A 26,331-nucleotide genomic window follows, 5' to 3' on the forward strand; every position below is an offset into this window, starting at 1 on the left:
TTTCCTAGCATTACTACTGGCTTAACTAGCTTGTTCACATTCCTGGTTAGACCATGGCGTGTTAAATGAATTGTGTATGCTTGTTTTAAGCAATGCTATTCTGATATCATCCTTACATTGATTTTCCTAGCATAACTATTGGCTTAACTAGCCTGTTCACATCCCTGGTTAGACCATGGCGTGTTAAATGAATTGTGCATGCTTGTTTTAAGCAATGCTATTCTGATATCATCCTTACATTGATTTTCCTAGCATAACTATTGGCTTTACTAGCTTGTTCACATTCCTGGTTAGACCATGGCGTGTTAAATGAATTGTGTATGCTTGTTTTAAGCAATACTATTCTGATATCATCCTTACATTGATTTTCCTAGCATAACTATTGGCTTAACTAGCTTGTTAACATCCCTGGCTAGACCATGGCGTGTTAAATGAATTGTGTATGCTTGTTTTAAGCAATACTATTCTGATATCATCCTTACTTTGATTTTCCTAGCAAAACTATTGGCTTAACTAGCTTGTTCACATCCCTGGTTAGACCATGGCGTGTTAAATGAATTGTGTATGCTTGTTTTAAGCAATGCTATTCTGATATCATCCTTACATTGATTTTCCTAGCATAACTATTGGCTTAACTAGCTTGTTCACATCCCTGGTTAGACCATGGCGTGTTAAATGAATTGTGTATGCTTGTTTTAAGCAATACTATTCTTATATCATCCTTACATTGATTTTCCTAGCTTAACTATTGGCTTAACTAGCTTGTTCACATCCCTGGTTAGACCATGGCGTGTTAAATGAATTGTGTATGCTTGTTTTAAGCAATACTATTCTGATATCATCCTTACATTGATTTTCCTAGCTTAACTATTGGCTTAACTAGCTTGTTCACATCCCTGGTTAGACCATGGCGTGTTAAATGAATTGTGTATGCTTGTTTTAAGCAATACTATTCTGATATCATCCTTACATTGATTTTCCTAGCTTAACTATTGGCTTAACTAGCTTGTTCACATCCCTGGTTAGACCATGGCGTGTTAAATGAATTGTGTATGCTTGTATTAAGCAATACTATTCTGATATCATCCTTACATTGATTTTCCTAGCATAGCTATTGGCTTAACTAGCTTGTTCACATCCCTGGCTAGACCATGGCGTGTTAAATGAATTGTGTATGCTTGTTTTAAGCAATACTATTCTGATATCATCCTTACATTGATTTTCCTAGCATAACTATTGGCTTAACTAGCTTGTTCACATCCCTGGTTAGACCATGGCGTGTTAAATGAATTGTGTATGCTTGTTTTAAGCAATACTAATCTGATATCATCCTTACATTGATTTTCCTAGCATAACTATTGGCTTAACTAGCTTGTTCACATCCCTGGCTAGACCATGGCGTGTTAAATGAATTGTGTATGCTTGTTTTAAGCAATACTAATCTGATATCATCCTTACATTGATTTTCCTAGCTTAACTATTGGCTTAACTAGCTTGTTCACATCCCTGGCTAGACCATGGCGTGTTAAATGAATTGTGTATGCTTGTTTTAAGCAATTCTAATCTGATATCATCCTTACATTGATTTTCCTAGCATAACTATTGGCTTAACTAGCTTGTTCACATCCCTGGCTAGACCATGGCGTGTTAAATGAATTGTGTATGCTTGTTTTAAGCAATACTATTCTGATATCATCCTTACATTGATTTTCTTAGCATAACTATTGGCTTAACTAGCTTGTTCACATCCCTGGTTAGACCATGGCGTGTTAAATGAATTGTCTATGCTTGTTTTAAGCAATAATATTATTATATCATCCTTACATTGATTTTCCTAGCATAACTATTGGCTTAACTAGCTTGTTCACATCCCTGGCTAGACCATGGCGTGTTAAATGTACGCTTAGTATCTTTATTCCTAACATTTAAAGTGTTTACCACAAGCAATGCACGCTTTGTGATAGAATTACATTGGCTTTCGAAATGTACGCTTAGTATCTTTATTCCTAACATTTAAAGTGTTTACCACAAGCAATGCACGCTTTGTGATAGAATAACATTGGCTTTCGAAATGTACGCTTAGTATCTTTATTTCTCACATTTAAAGGGTTAACCATGAAAGGTGAGCGGTTTGTGATAAAATTACATTGGCTTTATAAACGTATGTTTAGTTTCTTTATTTCTAACATTTAAAGGGTTTACCACAAGCGGTGCACGCTTTGCGATACAATAATTATAAAACGTCAATTCCTGTTTCATTGTTACCTTCATTTTAGAAAACATATGTCGTGAAACAGAAAAGTTGGATGGCACGAAATCACCCCCACGAAAAAAATACTTTAATAATATGACAATAAAAACTACATAGACAAGCCGTGATGTTGAAAATTATGACAGGCACAAAGCAAGACCTGAGTTCAATCTTAATGATAATGATCTGGACAACCGATTTTTTCAACAAATTATTTTATTTATTTGTTCTAGTTGAGAATTAACTATTTATCCCTTATGTTATGTCCCTAAGTCGGCTCGATTAATTTCATTTACATAAACTTGTTAAAATCAACTAGAGGATTTGGCAAAATGTTTCCATTCGACTGTCAGCAAGTAAATTGTTTTATTGAATTAAATCTTGACTTTGGATAGCTATTTAGTACTCCGTACTAATTGTTTTGTTGGACCGAGATCTAAGGTATTCAGTTACAATAATACAGTGGTAATCCATAGCGATCTCTATTAAGATATAAGGTGTTGTGTATAGTTTATACTGAAGATTTGCTATTAATCTAGGGATCAAGTTAAGGCCAATCGTTGGGTCAAACCATATGTCTTTAGAATATAATGTACATACAGACTTTGGAATCGTAAACAACTTAGAAGAGGATAGAGACAAATCCTTGGCAAGGTCGCAGTTCTTCAAATGATCATTCTGTGTTTTCGGCAGTGTGTTTTGATTATGATATGGAATAAACTTGACACTTTAATATAGATTTCATTGCAGTATTGGAACTATTATCATGAGATCGTGTTATTGGTGCTTTATACTTACATCATAGCGATTAGGCGACAGGAGTGTATTAAATAACAGCAATTGGTTTTAAAGACAAAAGTACAAAATGGAATAGAATGTGATTTCTTTAAGGATTTTTACTTATCGAAAAAAATGTAGAAAGTTCTTTTAAGGGCGAGATAGTTGGAAGTTAAGGTTTCTTTAAAAAAACAACACAAGAGACATATGTTTGAGAATAAATACTTTAGGATTAAGGAATACATTGTTCGTTAGAAACTTTTAACTTTTTTGTGACAGAAGACGAGCCATCTTAAAGATGTCTGCAGAGACGCCATTGGACGATAGTGAGATCCATGACTTGGTGCTCATGTTCTCTAACTCTCGGATGCCGCGCGGCTCTGATGCCTTTCAGACGCTTGTTGGAGATTTCTTGAAAAATGATTCCCCGGAACCCGTTCCGACAGCCGACGACGTCGACGCCACGGTGTCTGACTCGAGTGACGCCTCAGGAGGAGTCGCCGATAAAAGAGATGGCAGTGACGGAGAACTGATTTCAGTGAGGCCCGTGCCGCGGCCAATGTCGCTGCTCAAAGAGCCCGGAAGGAAAAAGAGTGTCCGCACGGTGTCGCCCAAGCCAGGGCACGTACATTGGCCGGATGAAATAAATCGTGACATCGCCTCCAGCCCCACTACCGGCAAACTCCACTCCGCCCGGCTTTACAACAAAACTACCCCCAAACCCATCCTCAAACATGATGAGGCCCTTCTTGTCCATGATTTGAAAAATCCAACTTGATACCGTTGTAGATTAGTTTTATAATCTACCTTAATACATTTTGCTGACAAAACGAATGTGTTCGCCGAGACTCGCCTGTGGCATCTTGACTAAGTCAACCTTTTTTTTGAAAACTTGTTTAAACATGTTTAATTATGTGAATACAGGTTTGTGTCGGAACGGAGAACCTTAATATGGAGCATAACTTACAATTTCAGCCTTTTCATGATGAAACTAAAGTCAACATGTTTACTGAAATGGTTTAAACATGCTTTAAGATGTGCTTGAACGGGGAAACTAATATATATTGAGGATAAATTACTATTCAGCCTAGTTGGTATTAACCTTTTATTTATAATAAAAATGTTAAAACAAAAGTGGTGTAAAAGAAATGAGGGGGGGGGGGGGGGTATTTTTCCTATATGTTTCTTTAAATAGTACTGTGTATTTTATTCCGTTTTATTTATATAATCCAGAATATGAGAGTTCCAATTTCCAATTTTGACTATGGCCTGTTAGTGTTCGAAATTATGTTTTGTCTAATTTCAAGTATTTTTCAAATCTGTCGTACATTTATTCTTGTGAAACAGCAGTGACTTGTTGTTGATTTAATCGGATAAATCGATAGATATATACAGGTCTGGGCCGGTAGAAACCATAATACTAAGCCGATTAACGGGTTATCAGTATGCATTTACCAATATAAAATGGTAAAGCGTCTGCATTCAACCGTTTATTTGGGTAAATATGTATTAATAACTATAACTTATTGTTGTTGTTTTGAAAATCAATGTTTTTTCACGACGAGATTATTGAAGCAGTAACTATTTTAAATTAATTTGTTTTTCTTTTTAGTCACTTTTATATACATGTATAATGATATTGCATTCTAAATGCTAATTTTGCCCTCAATGCATAAAAAGTCAAAACGATCGGTGACGCAGACACCGTCTTTGATTACGTCTTATTGTAGACGTACTACCGTTGACGTTGAATAGTTTGATAACGTGCACGTCTTTAAGTGACGTTAGAACGATTTTGGCCAGAAAAGGGAAGTGTTTAATGCTGAGAATATTTGAGTGACTTTTTTAAGTATAAAATACAAGATTTGATTTTGTATTGTTATGATTTTTATCAGGGTGTTGTAAAATATTAAAATGATATGCCAATAAAATTGCATTTACGGAAGATCCTTGTTTATCTGTCTGTCTGTGTCCGTCTGTCTGTCGGTGTCCGTCCGTCTGATCTTTGGTCGGTCTATCTTTATGTCCGTCCGTCCGTCCGCGCATGAATGGGTATACATTGGGTACTAATTCCTTCATTCTTAAAGAAGATAAATGTGTTAGGTAGCGCTTGTTGGTTAAGGTTAGTTAGTGTTGGTAAGGCATAAGTGGGTGTATATTATTCATAATGGGAGTAATGGTAAAGTACCTATCAAAGGTTGAAATATGGGAACGTCCGTCCGTCCCCCCACCCGCCTACCTGTCTGCCTGTCTTGTGTGCCCGTCTTCTTGTATAAGCCGTTAAAATGCTTTATTGGTGTGGTCTGAAAATTCGCATTTTAGCTATTTTTAGCATCGAGATAGCAATCGTGTTTCGCGTATTTTTAGCATCGAGATAATAATCGCTTTTAAAGATTTGAATTTGAAACAAAACTAGGAGCTACAGCCTTTTGATAATGCATAATCGACATCCATTATCTTTAAACTATAACAATAATGACAATGCTCTTATAATATAAACAATATTTTCCATACATCATTTTAGAAAAAAAACGATGGTCAAATAAATCCTTTTGTCATTGGAACTCGCCTTAAATCGTACGCCATCTTTTCCTAGAACTGAAAAATATAGGTTCTAGATGTAGAACGGGAAGAATGGGACCCCTTCTCAAACCCCACACCTCCCCACCCCACCCCGACTCCTCCACGAAAAAAGTGTTTGGCTTTTTTTTTATTTTTGGGATGCATTCTAGTATAGGTTTAACACATTTCTTCTATATTCAAATTAAAAAGTTCACTTGTTCACAAAATTTACCGGTTAGGGGGAAAGGGGGCGGGCGCCACCAATGATATGCTGTCAATTAAACCCTATATATCGATATAAGATAATCACAGTAAAATATATATGCATTACTTTTATGATTGAGGCAAGAAACAATGACTGAATCAAAATTCAGTCAAAGGTTATTCATTGGCAAGTACTCAAAAGTACACAAAGGTAATTGATTAATCGGAGATCATTCACAGATTTAAATCTTAAATCGTCTGTAGGTCGTCATTTGATATTCTTTCATTGTTAACTCTACCATACTTCACCATGTTAAATGTATAAAGTGCTTATATGATGTATTTGTAGTGTCACTAACGGATCTAGGGGGGGGGGGCGGGGGCACACCCGCCCCCCCTTAAATCGTTCAAGTTTACTATTTATTTTAATACAGTGGAGTTATAAAATACGCCCAAACGCACTATTTCGGACTAGAAATTATTAAAATCACACCCCCATAAAATAACCAAGTTTACTGTTTATTTCCATATAGAAGAAAATAGTAATAAGATACGCCCATAATGCACCATTTCGACCAGGAAATTGTTAAAATCGTGGATGAGTACCCCTAAACACCCCTGCCAGCATTTTAAACCAAATGATATCCGGCCAGCACGCACCCAATTTGACGTTATAGTTAATATCATAATAAAACGTTGGCTTTAGAATGATATTGAGAGCCCACACCGCAAACCGGTTAATCCCCCATTGAGTTCTTTGTTAGTTTTCACTGACCGTGCTGATGCGGTTACCCCCTACATTTACCATATTGACGGGCTTAAAGATAACCATAACAAAGTACACACCAAACCTTGACGGAAATATGCTTAAACAGTCCAACGGAATCAATGTTAATATTTCAAATATAACAACAGACTTATACTTCTAAAAAGTAACGATAATGCCAAAACACAACACATTTAAAATTAATTAAAGGTACAGGCGAACTCCGTTTGCTCGAACTTCGAGGGACCGGCCAAAATACTTTGAGCCTGGCGAATATCGAGTCAAGCGGGAATGCTTACATAGAGTAAAAGATCGGCCCTTTACATCAAGTTCGAGCCAACGAGGAAATCGAGCCAAGCGATATTGAGCCAACAGGTTTCGACTTCAAGTGTTCTGTGTTTCGAAACCTCACGAAAATAACATTAAAAGGGCAAACAGAGTTATGTGAGAACAATGCTCTCTTCCATTAATAAGGTCACCCTATGAAAATGTCTGTGAACCATTTATTCACAGGTGATTAGGCCATCCCATGGAAAGGTTTGGTGCCAGTCATCACGTGGTATAGGGTCAGACGTCGGAGTAGAAATGCACTTGTGAAATGTGAACATTCTGAGCTTGTATGACAGGGCTTCCATTAAGAATTTGAAACTGGAAGTATGAACTTCTTGTCCATCGATTTTGGAAGTTTTCCGCTAAAATGTGAAAGTTAAAGTCTCCGGAATACAATATCTTTTCACACTATTTTTCAACTAGAGTATAAGTATCAAGTATTTTGCAATTTTAACTTGCCAAATTCAAAGACTTATATTATAATAATAAATATTACTTAAAGACTAATTGAAATTGTGACCATAAAATTAAAATTGACACCAGGTTTTGATATTTTGAACTTCCAAGCTTTTTAACTTGGAAGTTTTGTTCAAAATTATGGAAGTTTTTGTATTTCCAAGGAATCAAATTTGGAAGTTTTAACCCATTTCTAGGCAGAAATATACTTCAAAATTTTCCTTAATGGAAACCCTGGGCTCGAAGCAATGATAAGATATCATCAAAATTCAGAGTAAATGTGATATAAAACAATACAGAAAATGCTCTATTTGAAAGCATTAATAAAGCTATTACAAACATTTAAGGCTTAGATTTACAAAATTCTATATAAAATGAGTATCGGCCAATTTTAGTTAGTAAGTAACATTTTTTAACATTTTTACCATTAAACATGATATCTGCAAATCTGTTAAAAAGCCATCACTCAGTATTTAAAATCAGAACCTATGGTCCATTCTTACCAATGAATAGTGAAAAAAGTCTGGGCCACGTCACATCAACCAAATATATATATATATATATATTAGAATGGCCTTAGGTATTCATTATTTTGATAATCCATTTCTTATCCGGTGAATGATTATGACGTTATTCAGATTACATTTCACATGCATGTTTGTTTCTCCGGTTTATAATCCCGTGTGAATGACGTAGATAAATCTACTATAGACGATTGTGCTACCTCCCTCCAACAACATCCTACCCCCGTCCCTACAACACCCTTACCCCACCCTGTGTACGAAATAGTCGTATCATTTATATCGGAATCCTACGTTTCACTTTATTTTTTAAAGCTGCACTCTCACAGATACACCGTTTTTACAACTTTTCTTCTTTTTTTTGTCTTGGAAAGAGCAAATATTTGCGTAAATATCTGCAAACCAAAGATAAAGGATGGCTGACAAAAGATCAGATCACAGATTCTTATATTTCCGTTCGAAAATTAATGTTTTATGGCTTAAACGGTTTAAGAAAAATTCATAAAACATCATTTTTTTAACTTAAATATGAAAATCAGCGATCTGATTTTTGTCAGCTGTCTTATATTATTGCTTTTTTGTATAAATAGACTCGTTCCAGACAAAAAATAAAAAAAGTTGTCAAAAGGTTCAATCTGTGAGAGTGCAGCTTTAAAGATAAGGAAGTGCATACCAATTTCTGAAAAGAACATTAAATACCTTGTAAACAACGGAGATGGTGAGGAGCGTAGTCTCATTTATGCCGTAGCATAAGAAGGACGGGTGTTTTTGCATTTTATTCGACTAATTTTCAACATGCGCATGCTTGAACCATAATGACAAAGCAAGCACACTCCTTTACATACACACAGTGTGTCCATTTAAATAAACACATTGTGACATTGCGACTTGTGACTTTTGTATTCGAGTGTCATTTGTCATTTGTGACTTGTGGTTATTCTTTTCATTCATTCTATCTTACATGTAAATATGTCAACACAACTGAATAAAAAACCAATATCCGTGTCATATGAGTTTTCTTTTTTTAAATACTTTCTTGTTTCAAATGTGATATTTTCAATTCTTATCGTATGATTTATGAAATGGTAAATGTAATCCAAAGCACTTGGAAATTAATGACCACATATTCAATATCACGTGCATGTGTTGTAACATTATATAGAATAAAAACGCCAAAAAAAATCACTCATTTATAAGTCATTATTGAGAGCGAGGAGATTATTTCGTTGACCATTCTAGTGACTTGATCGAGCACATGTTTTTTTTATTCTTATTTGTCTTCACAGTTCTTACATCTACAAAAGTGATGGTCAATTGACTGGAAGAACTAAAATGTGTCTGTTTCCGGTATGGTCACGTGCTCAATGGAGGAACTAGATGCGCTGCGGTGACGTGAGGACTGACGCCTCTGGGAGCGGCGCCTGTTACCCAGCAACGACTTTAACAACACGGAGAGTTCTGAAAACGTTGGCCGGTCGTCCTTCCTAGTGGTGAAAAGAGAAAATATCAAAGTCATTTCTATATCAAAATATATGTTTTGCATAACTATATTCAGTTACTTCCGTGGAAGTCTGATATATACCGCTCTGAGTCTCGTGTATGAAACTTCGTCATATACATGTATGGTTTGTTAAAAAGTTGACGGGTTGACCAACTTTTTAAGTTAAAATCCATATATATATATAAATATATATATATATATATATATATATATATATATATATGCAAACATTATTACCAAGTTTCATTGTAATCAAGCAAAAATGTGGTAAGTGTACTGTTTATTTCATGTTCTAGCGTTTGAATTTGTAATCGACATTTTAAGGGACATGCTCACCAATCAAATTGACCTAAATATTACAAAGAAAAACTTCCAACCGAGTTTCATAAAGAGTGGATAGAAAATATAGTCTCTAAGCCGTAAATATTATCCATTTGACCTAGTGACCTATATTTGGACAGAACCTGATCCATATTCGATTATGACTTAGTTATTTTTAAAAAAGACACGCACCGTTTTGTAAGTTGTTATCCCGAACATTAGACCTACTTCTCGACCGCACATTCCTGACCTATATTCCGTGGATAAACGTACTAATTGCTATAGCTCATCATTTAAAACCTCAACTAGAGCTGTCACAGGAGTGACGAATACCCCCAAATGCCGCCTGGACACAGGAATGGCAAACCATTCCTTTGAAAAGAGGCCATAACTCCAAGGTTACTGCACACTGCATCTTTTTTTATCATGCATGTATTGTTTTATTTATATCTGTTGAGTAATTTAGAAGTTACACTGCTGACAAGAAAAACTAGTCTTTCATGAGTTATCGTCCGGAAACCGTTTTTCTATTTATAGTAACATTGACCTTGACCTTGACCCCACCAGCCCCAATATCGAACTTGACCTGTATCTTCTGATGTTACAACTGTGTACCAAAAATTGTTCAAATCTGTCAAGCCTTTCATGCGTTATCGTCCGGAAACCGTTTTTCTATTTTTAGTAACAGTGACCTTGACCTTGGCCCCACCAGCCCCAATATCGAACTTGACCTATATCTTCTGACGTTACACCTGTGTACCAAACTGTATCTTCTGATGTTACACCTGTGTACCAAACATTGTTCAAATCTGTCTAGCCTTTCATGAGTTATCGTCCGGAAACCGTTTTTCTATTTTTAGTAACAGAGTTCTTGACCTTGGCCCCACCTGCCCCAATATCAAACTTGACCTGTATCTTCTGATGTTACACCTGTGTAGCAAAAATTGTTCAAATCTGTCTAGCCTTTCATAAGTTATCGTCCGGAAACCGTTTTTCTATTTTTAGTAACAGTGACCTTGACCTTGGCCCCACCAGCCCCAATATCGAACTTGACCTGTATCTTCTGATGTTACACCTGTGTACCACAAATTGTTCAAATCTGTCAAGCCTTTCATGAGTTATCGTCCGGAAACCGTATTTCTATTTTTAGTAACAGTGACCTTGACCTTGGGCCCACCAGCCCCAATATTGAACTTGGCCTGTATCTTCTGATGTTACACCTGTGTACCAAGAATTGTTCAAATCTGTCTAGCCATTCATGAGTTATCGTCCGGAAACCGTATTTCTATTTTTAGTAACAGTGACCTTGACCTTGGGCCCACCAGCCCCAATATTGAACTTGACCTGTATCTCCTGATGTTACACCTGTGTACCAAGAATTGTTCAAATCTGTCTAGCCATTCATGAGTTATCGTCCGGTAACCATGAAAACCGACAGACCTACCGACCGACAAGCTCACTACTACATACCCCCACAAACGAAGTTTAATAATAATATAATAAATGCCTGTTGACATTGCGTTTAAAGCTGCACTCTCACAGATTGACATCTTTTTTATTATTTTCCTTGGAACGAGGCAATTTTTGCGAAAATCCATGGAAACCAGTTATATAAGACTGCTGATTTTTTTTTTAATCACAGATCTTTATATTTCCGTTGAAAAATTGTTGTTTAATGCATTTTTCTTAAACCGTTAGTAACGGTTCAAGCCATAAAACATTAATTTTCGAACGGAAATATGAAAATCTATGGTTTGATTTTTTGTCAGCAGTCTTTTATCATTGGTCTGCAGGTACTAACGTAAACATTTGCTCTTTCCAAGACATAAAATAAAAAAAAGTTGTAAAACTGTTACAGATAAATTGCACAAGGTTCAGTGTGTTTAAACCGCGTTATAAATTACGTCACAAATGCTGCGTCGAAAAGGCAACATTTACGAGTGGAGGCTGAAAACAAAGATAACCTTTAGTTGTCTTCAATATTTTAAATGAAACACTTTGTGCACAGGTAAGCTAATAAAGATAAATATTCAAAAATACTATAGCCAGAGTTATGGTTCCTGTGCAATGTACTTCCTATCAATGAGATCAATCTGTATATAAAGTTTGAAGTAAAAACCTTAGACTTTTCAAGTAATGCTCCCGACAAAAAAAAGTATGGAAATTAACGAAGGGCAATAACTACAAATACTGCAGCCAGAGTTATGGTGTCTGTGTACATCTTCTTAGTGAGATCTATCTGTATATGAATTTTGAAGTAAGTATCTTAAAGTCTTTAAGTTAAGCTCTGGACAAGATTGTAGAGGCACACATGCACACATACAGGCTAAGTATTACTATATCCCCTTTTTCCTGACTCCTGGCACGGACCTATAGGTCCATGCTCCTGGCATAGGATAAAAAGATGAGCGTTGTGGAGTGAACGCAAATGTCTGTTGTTGTTTTTATCAGTAAAAAAGGGGGCTTCACTCTGCAGTAACTTAAGCCAGAGTAAAGGGCCTCGCTGTACATGTGCATATATTATTGTCTCCAGCAAAATGTGCCCCACGTTTCAGTGAATATCTTAAAAAAATCTTAATTATGGCCAAGGTCAAGTGTTTGAACCTTGCTTACAATGACATCAATGCCAACACTAGAATTACGGTACTTAACTTTTTTCTCTTTAAAACACAAACCAACTTCAAGCTGCATTCTTACAGGTTGACCGATGATTTTTTTAATTTTTTGTCTTAGAATCAGCTGTTTTTGGCATCAATGATTTTAATTCAGTCAGATAAGAAGATAACTCGCAATAAAACAGATCTCAATTGTTTGGCAAACTGCAGAAAAAAATTATTTTTCTAAAAGCGTTAAAGATGCTTATACTCATTAAACATCAAATGTAAAATATCTAAAACTGAGATCGTATCTTTAACCAGCAGTCTTATATCACTTGCTTTGATACATTTACACAAAATTTTGCTCATTCCAAGACAAAAAACCAAAAAGTTGTCAAAACCGTCAATCTGCGAGAGTGCAGCTTTAAAATGTAATACCGCATTATTACAGTAGAAAGTATTTTAGGACTTTATTACCTTTCAAGATAAGGATTCCATCAGCAAGAAATAAGTGGAAATCTCCGGTGCATACAAAAGAAGAATAAAAGACAAACAAGAAGGCAGGTAAAGTTTAAAATTTAATCTTGGACATTTAAAGGGGCATTGTCAGCTTTTTCTTGTTATCAAATATATAAAAAAAAAAACAAAAAAAAAAACAAGCAAATTACCATGGTCATAAGACATTAAATTAATTTATAAATATAACATTAAAAATATAATTTTTATTCCCATGCACCAAGGCTTAAACCAGTGTTCCCTAGGTCTGTAGTCAAGCACCACATCAAATAAAATATCCTAGAAAAATGCTTATAATGATTTTTAAGCAATTTATAATCACAATATAAAAAATGTGAACTTTTAAACGAAAGTGGTCGACAATTGAATATTTATTGTATTATAAACTGTTGCAGTATGTCAGAAAATGCTCAAAACAAAGTTATCATCTTTGTCGGAACATTTTAGTAGGTCAGGTAGAAGGGAATTAAGAAATTATCAAGAGGCCTTATTCGACCCCTTATTTATTTTTGAATTCCTTCATCTAAAAAAAATGAAGTCATCACAGCCGACTACGCCCCTTAAATAATGTTATATATCAAAAGAATAACAAGTCTATAAAATTCAACAGTAAACATGCACAAACAGTTCACACTTATCAATGTATAGTTTTTTGACCAAAATCAGATATAGTTAAGTAATGCACCAATCAATTGTAACCACGGCCCCCCAGGTCTGGGGAATAGCGGGGACTTTGACTTTCAGTCCAGCCAAACTCGGGTGAAATCCCTGCCCTGCCGGGACAAACTGATCGTAAAATCCCCGCCAAATTCCCCCACGACCGAGGAACCCTAGGAACGACCCACTATTTTTGGCGCAAAGACAGAGCCATGGCATTTACCTGGCACTGCGAGGCCATCTGGAAGGTAAACACTGCGAGGCCACCTGGAAGGTAAAGACACGGCCCATTTCCCCGGCTATCCCCGGGACCTGGGGGGCTGTGGTTACAATTGATTAGTGTATAAGGAATGATTGAAAAAACAACAGTTTCTCACTCAATGGAAGTTATGTAAACAATTGTTATTATATAAGCATGTTGTTATTTACAGATTTGTAAACAATAATGCTTTATTTAAAATGCATACATGTACAGGACCAAACAATTTAAAGCAAAATAAGTTTTTACATTTGAATGTCTAGGTAGCAAAACGTGTCTGAAGAATCAAGCATTATGATGATTATGCATAGAAAGTTGTAACATTACTTAATGTTGTCAACATTACTTATTAAAGTTCAAATTGAATCAAACCCAAATTCATTTGATATTGTAATAAAACCACACATGAAAAATGTTGGAGGGACATTTATTGAGTTAGCAGGAGGGTATACAGAAATTAGATTAATTATAACCTACAGTTACAATCAATGAAATCACCTATCAGCCTTCAGTAAGTACCAGGCATTTTACTCGCGATATTCAAATGTGAATTTACAAACCATGTGGTATGGCCACACTGTATAACAGTGGGTACAAATTTGGGAACCAGCAGAACTAAAAAATCTATCACTAGAAAATTTAACCCTAGGGCATGTGCGGATGTCGGTAAGAAGGCTGGCCCACAGCTTGCCCGTGGGTGAGATTGAGCTTTTTTCTTGCGTAGCTTATATGTTGCATATGTGAAAAACAAAAAATAATGTTGAAAAAGCATTTTCATTCAATTCACCAAAAAGCATGCCTGATCGACATTGTTTACTGACATAATGATGCGTAGTAATTTTAGTTCAATATAATGATGTCATTTAGATCATTTGTTTAAGATAATTTGATGTCTTTTGATAACGATTTTTTTGTAAAGATATATATATTTATTACTTTCTAATTAAATGTCAAAAAATATTCTTATGAACAATAATTTAATGTAAAAGAAATATGAAGAAGTAGATTTTTGCATTTGACTCATCTGGCTTAGAGGGTGGCAGACGAAATTTTCATTTGTTTAAGATAATTCGATGTCTTTTGATAACGATTTTTTTGTAAAGATATATATATTTATTGCTTTCTAATTAAATGTCAAAAAATATTCTTATGAACAATAATTTAATGTAAAAGAAATATGAAGAAGTAGATTTTTGCATTTGACTCATCTGGCTTAGAGGGTGGCAGACGAAATTTTCAAGCGTGACCATATTGACCAAAATGTTTGGGCGGTGTGCAACCTTTGAACCAGAATTGCAATTATAGAAGAAGAAATAGTCAGCAATGCAGAAAAACTGTTAAAATGTACTATATTTGGTGCTAAATTTATACTTAGGCATTATTTTTTTTTGTTTATTTCCACCATTTCTTATTTAAAATTTTCTACAATGGTAAAATACTCTGATATACCCCCTAGGTCTGTTTGGTACAGAATCTTGGCTCACCAAAAAATTGAATAGAAACAATCATATGCCTACCTACTCTATTTCTTTGCAAAAAAAATTGTGGGGGTGGGGGGAGGGTTGGGGAATAGCTCAGTTGGGATAATGGCTGGTAGCTTATAGAATCAGAAACAAAGCAATTGGTTCGGTACAAGTCAATACTGCGGTGCCATTTTGAGAGGCATATCATGGGAAATTTTAAAACCCAAAACTGTCATGTTCACTAGATAATATACTTGGAAATCATGATTAACTATATGAAAGAAACTAACTAAATAATAAAATTGCAGCACATATGCATCAGATCAATATTATGCTAGACAAAAACGTTAAAACGAAGTAGATGTAATTAAATATCACAGAGCAATTTGTACAAACAGAACAATGATATGATTAAATGCATAGCATACATTTGCATTTTAAACAAGAGCGTTGCAAGGCTGAGCAGGTTATGCCCATGAAAGGAGTCACCATCAAAGGCTGAGCAGGTTACGCCTATTAAAGGAGCCACCATCAAAGGCTGAGCAGGTTACGCCTATTAAAGGAGCTGTCATAACATGGTTTTCTATTTACAGAAATTCTAGGAAAAGGAATTTAAAATGATCAAGATAGAAAACAGAAAAGGTTGTATTGGTAAAGTTTTGACAGTTAAAAGGCCAAACTTTATAGGAGTTACTGAAGTCATTCATGCAAGTAATTGCAATCATTTTGGATTTTATGCCTATAAACATTTAAGCCAAGTTCAATAAAGATTAACTGAACCCGAAGAGAGCAGAAAACTTTGGTTGACATAGCCTGCCCCGCCAAGAATTATCGCATAATATGCCCCGTTTTTCCATCAGGTGTATATGAAACATTCTGCTTCACCATTTAAAAGACAAACAGGAAGCTCTAGTTTATGGGTAATATTACAAACAATCATGCCATGCTATAAATAGAACAAGATACAAAAATATGTTATATTGAAATGATTGTACATGACCTCAATTAAGGTATGTCCGCCATACTCACAGCAAACACACTAGAAACAATATTGATCAATAAAAAGGTATGATGGCATTAAAGCAGAAAATGTTTGAGCACAGCTCAAAGCATGTGACATACATGACCTAGTTATACACAAACATGTACACATTATGTGTACATGTATGTGTATTACTAGAACATGTCATTCTTATAGCTTTAACTGAAAAGGCATCTTATTTAAATACATATACACATATACAACAATTTCAAATTTTATACTATATCGGAGAAGGTTCTTTTGTTTTCATCTATTATACATTTACTTGCATTTTGGAATAGTAACAATAAGCCAGAATACTGTATCTATTGTTCAGATAAATAATAACGCTTTTCACTTATATACACACTATGTTCACGCTCATTCACTTGGTGTACAATTACAATTACTATGGTTGTTGGTACAGTAACTTTAACTTATACATATTTCCAAGGAAAATGTAATCCTAAAGTATATTAGACACCAATAATTTCGGACAACGGGCATTTTAGATAATGTATAAAAACACCTTGTTTCTACATTATACATGCAATATACATTTTCACATTACATGTGTTTTTTATGAAATGTGTAAATGTATATGTATATGTGTATATGTAAGTGTACGTGTAGATGTATGTGTGTATGTAAGCATATGTGTACATGTATATCTGTATATGTAATTGTATTTGTACATGTATATGTGTCCATGTGAGTGTATGTGTACATGTATATGTATGTATATAAGTGTCCATGTAAGTGTATATGTATCTGTGTACATGTATGTGTATATGTAAGTGTTTATGGAATAAGAATATTCCTAACAAAGACTATCAAACTGGAATGCTAACAGTTTTAGCCTGAGTTGATTGTAGAGAAAAAATATCTGCAAATATAACAAGGCACACATTCTAAATACTTAAGGCCATAATTAATAAATAATAGTTTGTCTGCCTAACCAGAAAAAACATTCCCGGGACATATTTTTTAAAAAGTCTCCCCTTCCTCATGCTCAAAAATTTTCATTACGGAATAAAGAAGATTGAAGTTCAAAAACAACAACAACCTCATTTCCTAACTACATCTAAAATGTACCTGGGGAAACAAATGTATTTAATGTCACCTAACTATTTAAAAAATACAATACCACTATTATTATTGCTGGTATGTATTTTTTTTAGAAAATAAAGCTACATGAACATGTATTATTTACATAACAGTCGAAAACCATTGGCTCGATATCCCAGTGACCGGCAAAAAATTGCCTGGCGAATATTGAGCCAAGCGGGAATGCTTACAAAGAGTACAACGAAATCAATCCTTTACATCCAGTACGAGCCAACGAGGAAATCAAGCCAAGCGAAATCGAGCCAACAGGTTTCGACTGTATTAAGATTATACCATGCACATTTCTATGGAAAGACGAAGGAAGGCATACAATCAGAAAAATATACATGTACACGAAGTACGATCCTCGGAAAAAAATATTCAATCAATACTGAACAAAACGATATACATGTTTGAATGCTTTACATGTTTGAATAACATTTGAAAAAGATGATAAATGAATATGATTTTGCTAAAAATACTTTTCATGTATTTTTTTTTGGTAACAAAGATCTTACAACATTTCAAATCTCTTCTATAATATCAGTTCTAGAAAAGACCTTAGTCACTATCTATATAAATTTGCCTATCGTAAATATCAAATTTGAACTTTCACAATTACACGCTTTAATTATGTATGTAAATTAAACTAAGAATTCTTCATGTTTTTAAAATTTAAAACTCTAAAAACAATGAACTAGCTTAAAGAACTTTACATATTAATGGAAGGACTTTACATGTTAAATATATGATTCAATATGTCTTATAAAGTAATAATGAATTGTTTTTATTTAAGTTAAGATTATTTCCCCCCACACATCAAGAAAAGCTTTCACAGTTCGGCCATACCAATTCATTTTTATGGTTAGCGTCAAAGGACAGATAGGTTTTAGCGTTCCGATCGCAAAAAAACTACACATTTTGACAAAAGAGGCTCTGATGTCTATATTCTACATAGGATGGCACTCATTTAGTTGTTGTTTTTTTCTGGGGTTTGTTTGATTTTTAAGGATAGCTAGGTAAGTTTTCATACTATGTGATGATGCTTATATGCAAACAATTTTGTATGGCCTAAGGTGCAATATATAAAAACACATATTTTGAGAAAATATTCTGTAATGCAACGACGGCAAATACGATATCAGTTTGTAAAACCTTCCATGTCATGTATATCTCTACATAGTGGCATAAATGGAATAACTGAATAAATTATAAACCCCATTTAATATAGTTATCAAAACAGTATGAATCAAATCACGCTCTTTAGGCTACAAAATAAACATGACTGACCCCTTTCATATATGTAGAATAGTTAGTTTTAGGGTTTTTGCTGGATTTTGAGCAATCTGAAGGCATGATTATTTTAATTTATGCCTATTTGTGTTTAATTTCATAAACATAAATATTACTAAGAAATGCTTAATAAATGAAAAGGCAATTGAATTTAATCTGGCTCTTATATGATGCATAAAATATTCGACAGTGTGATACTAGTCAAACATTTTTACAGTTGCCCTTAAAGGACAAGAACACTAAAAATGCCATTATGACTTAAACTGGTACATTGATAGAGGTGAATTGAACTAAAATTCAACATATTTGAGCTTAACCATTGGAATATTGTGCACTGAAAAATAGGCAGATTTATACAGACAGTGACCAAGGTCCTTTTTCGCTAAGAAATGTCCTAGTTTCAAACAAATGATATTATACCGTAAGTTACTGGAAAGCCCTCACATATATACATCAAAGAGTTTCGTTGCAAGAACAGTACATTTGTATATACATGTACATTTGTAATTATTACATTCATGTGTTTTGTCAATATGCTGTTTTAGTACAAAACAGTAAAACATTATTTGCACTGTATTTTACAAAGAAAAATACACATATTGTAGTGGTTGATTCTTCAATGTTCACTGTCTCAAATTAATAACTAAGGGTGGCTTCTCCATTTTCACAAATGCAAGGAAACAGAGTTACTTAACCCTTCTAAGGGCAGCAATTCTATATTCACAATTGTGAAAAAAAACATGAGTTACTTGTCCTTCTAAGAGCACCGACACTGTGTTTACAAATAAAATAAATCAGAGTTACCTGCCATTTAAAAGGCAGCAACTCCATATTCACAAATGCAAGGAAACAGAGTTACTAGCCCTTCCAAGGGCAGCAACTCTATATTCACAATTGCAAAATAACATGAGTTACTTGTCCTTCAAAGGGCACCAACGCTGTGATTACAAATGAAGGGAAGGGCAGCAACTCAATATTCACAATTGTAAAGGAACAGAGTTACTGGCCATTTAAAGGGTGGCAACTCCATATTCATAAATGCAAGCAAACAGTGTTATTGGCATTCAAAAAACAGCAACATCATATCCATTTATGCAATGGAACAGAGTCTCTGGCCTTTTAAAGGGCAGCAACTCCCAATTCACAAATGCAAGAAAACAGAGTTATGGTCCTTCTGAACCAAACAACAAAAAGGGCAGAAACTCTATATTCATGTCTTAAAGAGAACAGAGTAACTGGTCCTGCATGCCCTAGCTTCTAGACTGAAGTCTCATTTTTTTAAAGGTTTCCTTCATATATCCAGATACAGTTTTGAAATCAGGACGTCTATCCTTTCTGGAAAAGAGAGAATTAAGAATAGTATAAATGCAAATACACACTGTAGAGTAGAATGTCTAGTTTTAATTGTAAAGAAAAGTATACATAATTGTAATTGGTAATTCATTCCAAAAATTTCAGATGATAGAAATACAAGTTAAGGAAAGATGAAATGAAACGGAGTAAAAGAAAAGTAAAGATTTTGTACTGTGATAATCAATAATAAAACATTTGATGATGGCATTTTATATCCCACCAATCAATTCAATATCCCACCAATCAATTCAAACATGACAATGGCTGAAGTTTTCCAATAAAGTATACTGAAACTTGCTTATTCTACTCTAACTATTGTTGGAAACCCCGTCGTACCATATCACTCCATTGAGTACCAAGGGACATTTGACTTTGAAAATCTTCAAAAACTCAAAAAAAGAAATGAGGCAGTTGCATTTAAATTTATTTTCCTACGTTTTAATAGTAATGAACATGTTTGTGCACTTTAACTCAAATGCATAGTAGTGCTATTTAAGTTAAATAAGAAGAAAAACAACTCCAAACTTCTATATAATATATATAATTATGCATTATATATATTGTATACAATATTATTGTAGATGATTGGGTATATACTAAATAATTGCCAAAAGGCAGCAGAATTGCTTGTTATTTAAAACAGGGTGAAAAACTTTCAAGTTTCATTAACATTTATGAATAACGTTTCCCTTTCACTCCTAGTATGCTTCACTTAGTCATTAAGTAAACTTTAACTTTAACTTTAACTTTAACGTGTCCGGCAATAACACTTCAAGCCGGTAGAGGCAGGGCCTAAGTTCATATTATTGTAATATGCAACTTCATCGGAAAAATAATTTTTTCCCTGCCTTGTTAATATTCATGAAAGCTAGATTTGTTCACAGCAATATAAACAGAATAAAGTACGAAGGTTACCCACAAGATAGTAACAATGACAAATACAATGTGTTGACACTAACTCAGTATTTGATTTTAAGGAGAAAACCACACCAAACATTTGTTGTGTGCCTTTAGCCCTCGGTCAAGAAAACTTATAAGTCAAACTCTGTCAATCTGAACCCCACTTACCCAGACTTACTTGTAAGTCAAACTCTGTCAATCTAAGCCCTACTTACCCAGACTTACTTGTAAGTCAAACTCTGTCAATCTGAACCCTACTTACCCAGACTTACTTATAAGTCAAACTCTGTCAATCTGAACCCCACTTACCCAGACTTACTTATAAGTCAAACTCTGTCAATCTGAACCCCACCTACCCAGACTTACTTATAAGTCAAACTCTGTCAATCTAAGCTCTTCTTACCCAGACTTACTTGTAAGTCAAACTCTGTCAATATAAGCCCTACTTACAGACTTACTTGTAAGTCAAACTCTGTCAATCTGAACCCCACCTACCCAGACTTACTTGTAAGTCAAACTCTGTCAATCTGAACCCCACTTACCCAGACTTACTTGTAAGTCAAACTCTAACAATCTAAGCCCACTTACCCAGACTTACTTATAAGTCAAACTCTGTCAATCTGAACCCTACTTACCCAGACTTACTTATAAGTCAAACTCTGTCAATCTGAACCCCACTTACCCAGACTTACTTATAAGTCAAACTCTGTCAATCTGAACCCCACTTACCCAGACTTACTTATAAGTCAAACTCTGTCAATCTGAACCCCACCTACCCAGACTTACTTATAAGTCAAACTCTGTCAATCTGAACCCCACCTACCCAGACTTACTTATAAGTCAAACTCTGTCAATCTGAACCCCACTTACCCAGACTTACTTATAAGTCAAACTCTGTCAATCTGAACCCCACCTACCCAGACTTACTTATAAGTCAAACTCTGTCAATCTAAACCCCACTTACCCAGACATACTTATAAGTCAAACTCTGTCAATCTGAACCCCACTTACCCAGACTTACTTATAAGTCAAACTCTGTCAATCTGAACCCCACCTACCCAGACTTACTTATAAGTCAAACTCTGTCAATCTGAACCCCACTTACCCAGACTTACTTATAAGTCAAACTCTGTCAATCTGAACCCCACTTACCCAGACTTACTTATAAGTCAAACTCTGTCAATCTGAACCCCACTTACCCAGACTTACTTATAAGTCAAACTCTGTCAATCTGAACCCCACCTACCCAGACTTACTTATAAGTCAAACTCTGTCAATCTGAACCCCACTTACCCAGACTTACTTATAAGTCAAACTCTGTCAATCTGAACCCCACCTACCCAGACTTACTTATAAGTCAAACTCTGTCAATCTGAACCCCACTTACCCAGACTTACTTATAAGTCAAACTCTGTCAATCTGAACCCCACTTACCCAGACTTACTTAAAAGTCAAACTCTGTCAATCTGAACCCCACTTACCCAGACTTACTTATAAGTCAAACTCTGTCAATCTGAACCCCACCTACCCAGACTTACTTATAAGTCAAACTCTGTCAATCTGAACCCCACTTACCCAGACTTACTTATAAGTCAAACTCTGTCAATCTGAACCCCACCTACCCAGACTTACTTGTAAGTCAAACTCTGTCAATCTGAACCCCACTTACCCAGACTTACTTGTAAGTCAAACTCTGTCAATCTGAACCCCACCTACCCAGACTTACTTATAAGTCAAACTCTGTCAATCTGAACCCCACTTACCCAGACTTACTTATAAGTCAAACTCTGTCAGTCTGAACCCCACCTACCCAGACTTACTTATAAGTCAAACTCTGTCAATCTGAACCCCACTTACCCAGACTTACTTATAAGTCAAACTCTGTCAATCTGAACCCCACTTACCCAGACTTACTTATAAGTCAAACTCTGTCAATCTGAACCCCACTTACCCAGACTTACTTATAAGTCAAACTCTGTCAATCTGAACCCCACCTACCCAGACTTACTTATAAGTCAAACTCTGTCAATCTGAACCCCACTTACCCAGACTTACTTATAAGTCAATCTCTGTCAATCTGAACCCCACCTACCCAGACTTACTTATAAGTCAAACTCTGTCAATCTGAACCCCACTTACCCAGACTTACTTATAAGTCAAACTCTGTCAATCTGAACCCCACTTACCCAGACTTACTTATAAGTCAATCTCTGTCAATCTGAACCCCACTTACCCAGACTTACTTATAAGTCAAACTCTGTCAATCTGAACCCCACTTACCCAGACTTACTTATAAGTCAAACTCTGTCAATCTGAACCCCACTTACCCAGACTTACTTATAAGTCAAACTCTGTCAATCTGAACCCCACTTACCCTTAATTACTTATAAGCTTAACTCAACTTACTCATATTCCCAGCAGTGCAACATGACCTGGTATACATCCTCGTCACATTTTGGAGGTCGCTCCAAACGTTTATCTTCCTCCACCAGGAAACGTAAGATCTCCTGACCCTTCATTTTCTACAGGAAAGAGAAAAGGGATATATTTTGTACCTTACCTAACCAACTCAGTGCTCCAGATAGGCCTAAATAGCAGTGGGGGAGAACCCTACTGCCCTTTTTTGGCAACCTGCTGCCTTTTCAATGTGCCCTTTTGTTTAACAGAGCCCTCTTTGATGATAATGAACTATATTTGATATTTATTGTCAAGTCAATTTTTAAAAAAAAGTTTAAAAATAATAATAAACTAGAAGCGCCGCAATGTGACAAAACCAGGTTTTTGTTATGGGCAATCAGAAATTATAGCCAATTAATCTGTTGCATGACTTTATCTTTACTTTTATCAAAAAGAGACGCCCCCCTCAAAAGCAATCCCAAGCTAGCTCTTTACATGAGCTACCCACACACCAAGTTTAATCAATATCTATCAATGCTATCAAAAGTTATTCGGCAAAAAACATTTTTCTATTTCAAGTAACAGTGACATTGACCGTAGCCCCTCCCCACTCAAAAGTAATCCCAAGCTAGCTCTTTACATGCTACCTACACACCAAGTTTTATCAATATCTCTTAATCCTAACTAAAGTTATTGGGCGGAAACCATTTTTCTATTTTTAGTAATAGTGACCTTGACCTTAGCCCCTCCCCACTCAAAAGCAATTCCAAGCTAGCTCTTCACATAAGCTACCTACACACTAAGTTTCATCAATATCTATCAATGCTAACTTATTTTATTGGGCAGAAACCATTTTTCTATTTTTAGTAACAGGCAACCTTGACCTTAGCCCCACCCACATCAAAAGCAATCCCAAGCTAGCTCTGTACATAAGCTACCTACACAACAAGTTTCATCAATATCGGTCAATGCTAACTAAAGTTATTGGGCAGAAACCATTTTTCTATTTTAAGTAACAGTGACCTTGACCATTTTTCTATTTTAAGTAATAGTGACCTTGACCTTAGCCCCTCCCCACTCAAAAGCAATCCCAAGCTAGCTCTTCACATAAGCAACTTACACACCAAGTTTCATCAATATCGGTCAATGCTAACTAAAGTTATTGGGCAGAAACCATTTTTCTATTTAAATAACAGTGACCTTGACCTTAGCCCCTCCCCCCTCATTAGCAAACCCAAGCTAGCTCTTCACATAAGCTACCTACACACCAACTTTCGTCAATATCTATCAATCCTAACTAAAGTTATTGGGCAGAAACCATTTTTCTATTTTTAGTAACAGGCCACCTTGACCTTAGCCCCCCCTCAAAAGCAATCCCAAGCTAGCTCTTCACATAAGCTACCTACAAACCAAGTTTCATCAATATCTGTCAATGCTAACTGAAGTTATTGAGCAGAAACCATTTTTCTATTTGAAGTAACAGTGACCTTGGCCATTTTTCTATTTTAAGTAATAGTGACCTTGACCTTAGCCCCTCCCCACTCAAAAGCAATCCCAAGCTAGCTCTTCACATAAGCAACTTACACACCAAGTTTCGTCAATATCTATCAATGCTAACTAAAGTTATTGGGCAGAAACCATTTTTCTATTTTTAGTAACAGTGACCTTGACCTTAGCCCCACCCCCCTCAAAAGCAATCCCAAGCTAGCTCTTCCCATAAGCTACCTACACACCAAGTTTCATCAATATCTATCAATGCTAACTAAAGTTATTGAACAGAAACCAATGTTTGACGCCCACCCGCCTGCCCGCCCGCCCAACGACAACCTTATTCTAATAACGCTGGTTTTCGTTGAAAACCTGGTCAAAAATAATTTTGATACTTAAGTCAAGATAACAGCTAAGGTATTCATAACAAACTATTAGTATTGAAAGAAGTTACAACACATATGAATTGAACATTAACCCTTGAAAGTGCCCCCATTAAGGCTCATTCAATGCGCATCAAAAGTGCCCTTTCTGACCTAGAACTCGCCCTTTTCAAATTCTAGCTGGAGTTCTGCAACTGATGTCAATTATATAAAACTGGATAAGTTATCCATAGGTTATCTTTTGGCTATTTTGAACATTAAAGCAATTTGATTGGTCTACAGTAATTATTGGGTAACAGGGGCATAGCTAGCCCTCTATTCATGTGGATTCATTATTGTGCTAGGGGGGTACTGGGGCATGCCCCATTTGGAAAGTTTTCGAAAACCATGGTGTAAGTTGGTGCATTCTTGGTGTTCTGAGGTGCTTTATTTAGTACTGGGAAATGGACAGTTTTAGGATCATGTAGACAATTATGTATACAGCAACTTTGGCTTAAAAAAAATAAAAATAGTCAAAATCATTTGGATTCAGCCGCATACTCGCGGATAGGCAGCTACCCGCCTGGATAAATATTGAAAAATTACCTTATGTTTTGGCTAACTTAAAACCAAACCAAAGAAAATACCAGTTTTATACAACTGAATGCTGTTTCTTTTAACATGGTGCAGGTTTTTTTTACCTTATATGAAAGGGGCCGTTTAACGGCCCCTTCCCCTCAGAAAATAAGCCTAGTTTTTCCCCTAAAAATGAAAATTCCCCTTCAATAAAATTCAATATATCTATATTCTATCTAAAATTTCGGCATTTTCATGAAGCAAAATGTCTAGGGTCTTTTTCCCAAAATGGGCAAAAAAAGCCCTGTCAAGAAATGTCGCATAACTGGAAGTATTTCAACAAAAAAATCACAAAAAAATGACGCAAAAAATATTCAGAAAATTGATTCTTTCTTGACTGACTGTAAGTCAGCAGGTACATCTTGTCTATCCACTAGCATACAAAATAAGACGGAGTCCGAACTTTCTGAACCGGATCATACTGTTTCTGATGATGTCGAACCCCAGTCCCAGCAAGATCCTGAACATTCTGTTGAGCCTAGTGGCCCTCTAATTTCGGAACCACGGAGAAAAATGTCCAACTGTTTGGAAGTTTTGATTGTGAAAGCGAGCGTGAGGTACATGTAATCTCCCCACCGAATAAAAAAACTAAA

The 26,331-nt window shown here is 35.4% G+C and overlaps 2 protein-coding genes across 3 annotated transcripts in view; one reads left to right on the top strand and one right to left on the bottom strand.

Moving 5' to 3' along the window:
• Positions 1 to 2,805: 2,805 nt before the first annotated feature.
• On the top strand, positions 2,806 to 4,973 carry LOC128214579 (uncharacterized). Its single transcript, XM_052921131.1, has one exon. It carries the CDS (start codon positions 3,327 to 3,329, stop codon positions 3,804 to 3,806), a length of 480 nt encoding a protein of 159 aa, XP_052777091.1. The 5' UTR covers positions 2,806 to 3,326; the 3' UTR covers positions 3,807 to 4,973.
• Positions 4,974 to 8,628: 3,655 nt separating this feature from the next.
• Positions 8,629 to 26,331, bottom strand: part of LOC128213363 (tyrosine-protein kinase SYK-like) — a 40,523-nt gene continuing 22,820 nt past the window's right edge. Inside the window, exons 15-16 of one of the 2 annotated variants that reach the window (XM_052918993.1) lie at positions 23,262 to 23,377; positions 8,629 to 9,351 (exon numbers count right to left, since the gene is read on the bottom strand). In XM_052918993.1, coding sequence (XP_052774953.1) covers positions 9,195 to 9,351; positions 23,262 to 23,377 — 273 coding nt within the window. In that variant the 3' untranslated portion in view covers positions 8,629 to 9,194. Of the gene's footprint in view, positions 9,352 to 12,851; positions 19,938 to 23,261; positions 23,378 to 26,331 lie in introns of those variants that run through there. The other variant, XM_052918994.1, reaches the window with a different exon arrangement.

The sequence above is a fragment of the Mya arenaria genome, chromosome 13 (assembly GCF_026914265.1).
Source record: "Mya arenaria isolate MELC-2E11 chromosome 13, ASM2691426v1".
Lineage (NCBI taxonomy): Eukaryota > Metazoa > Mollusca > Bivalvia > Myida > Myidae > Mya > Mya arenaria.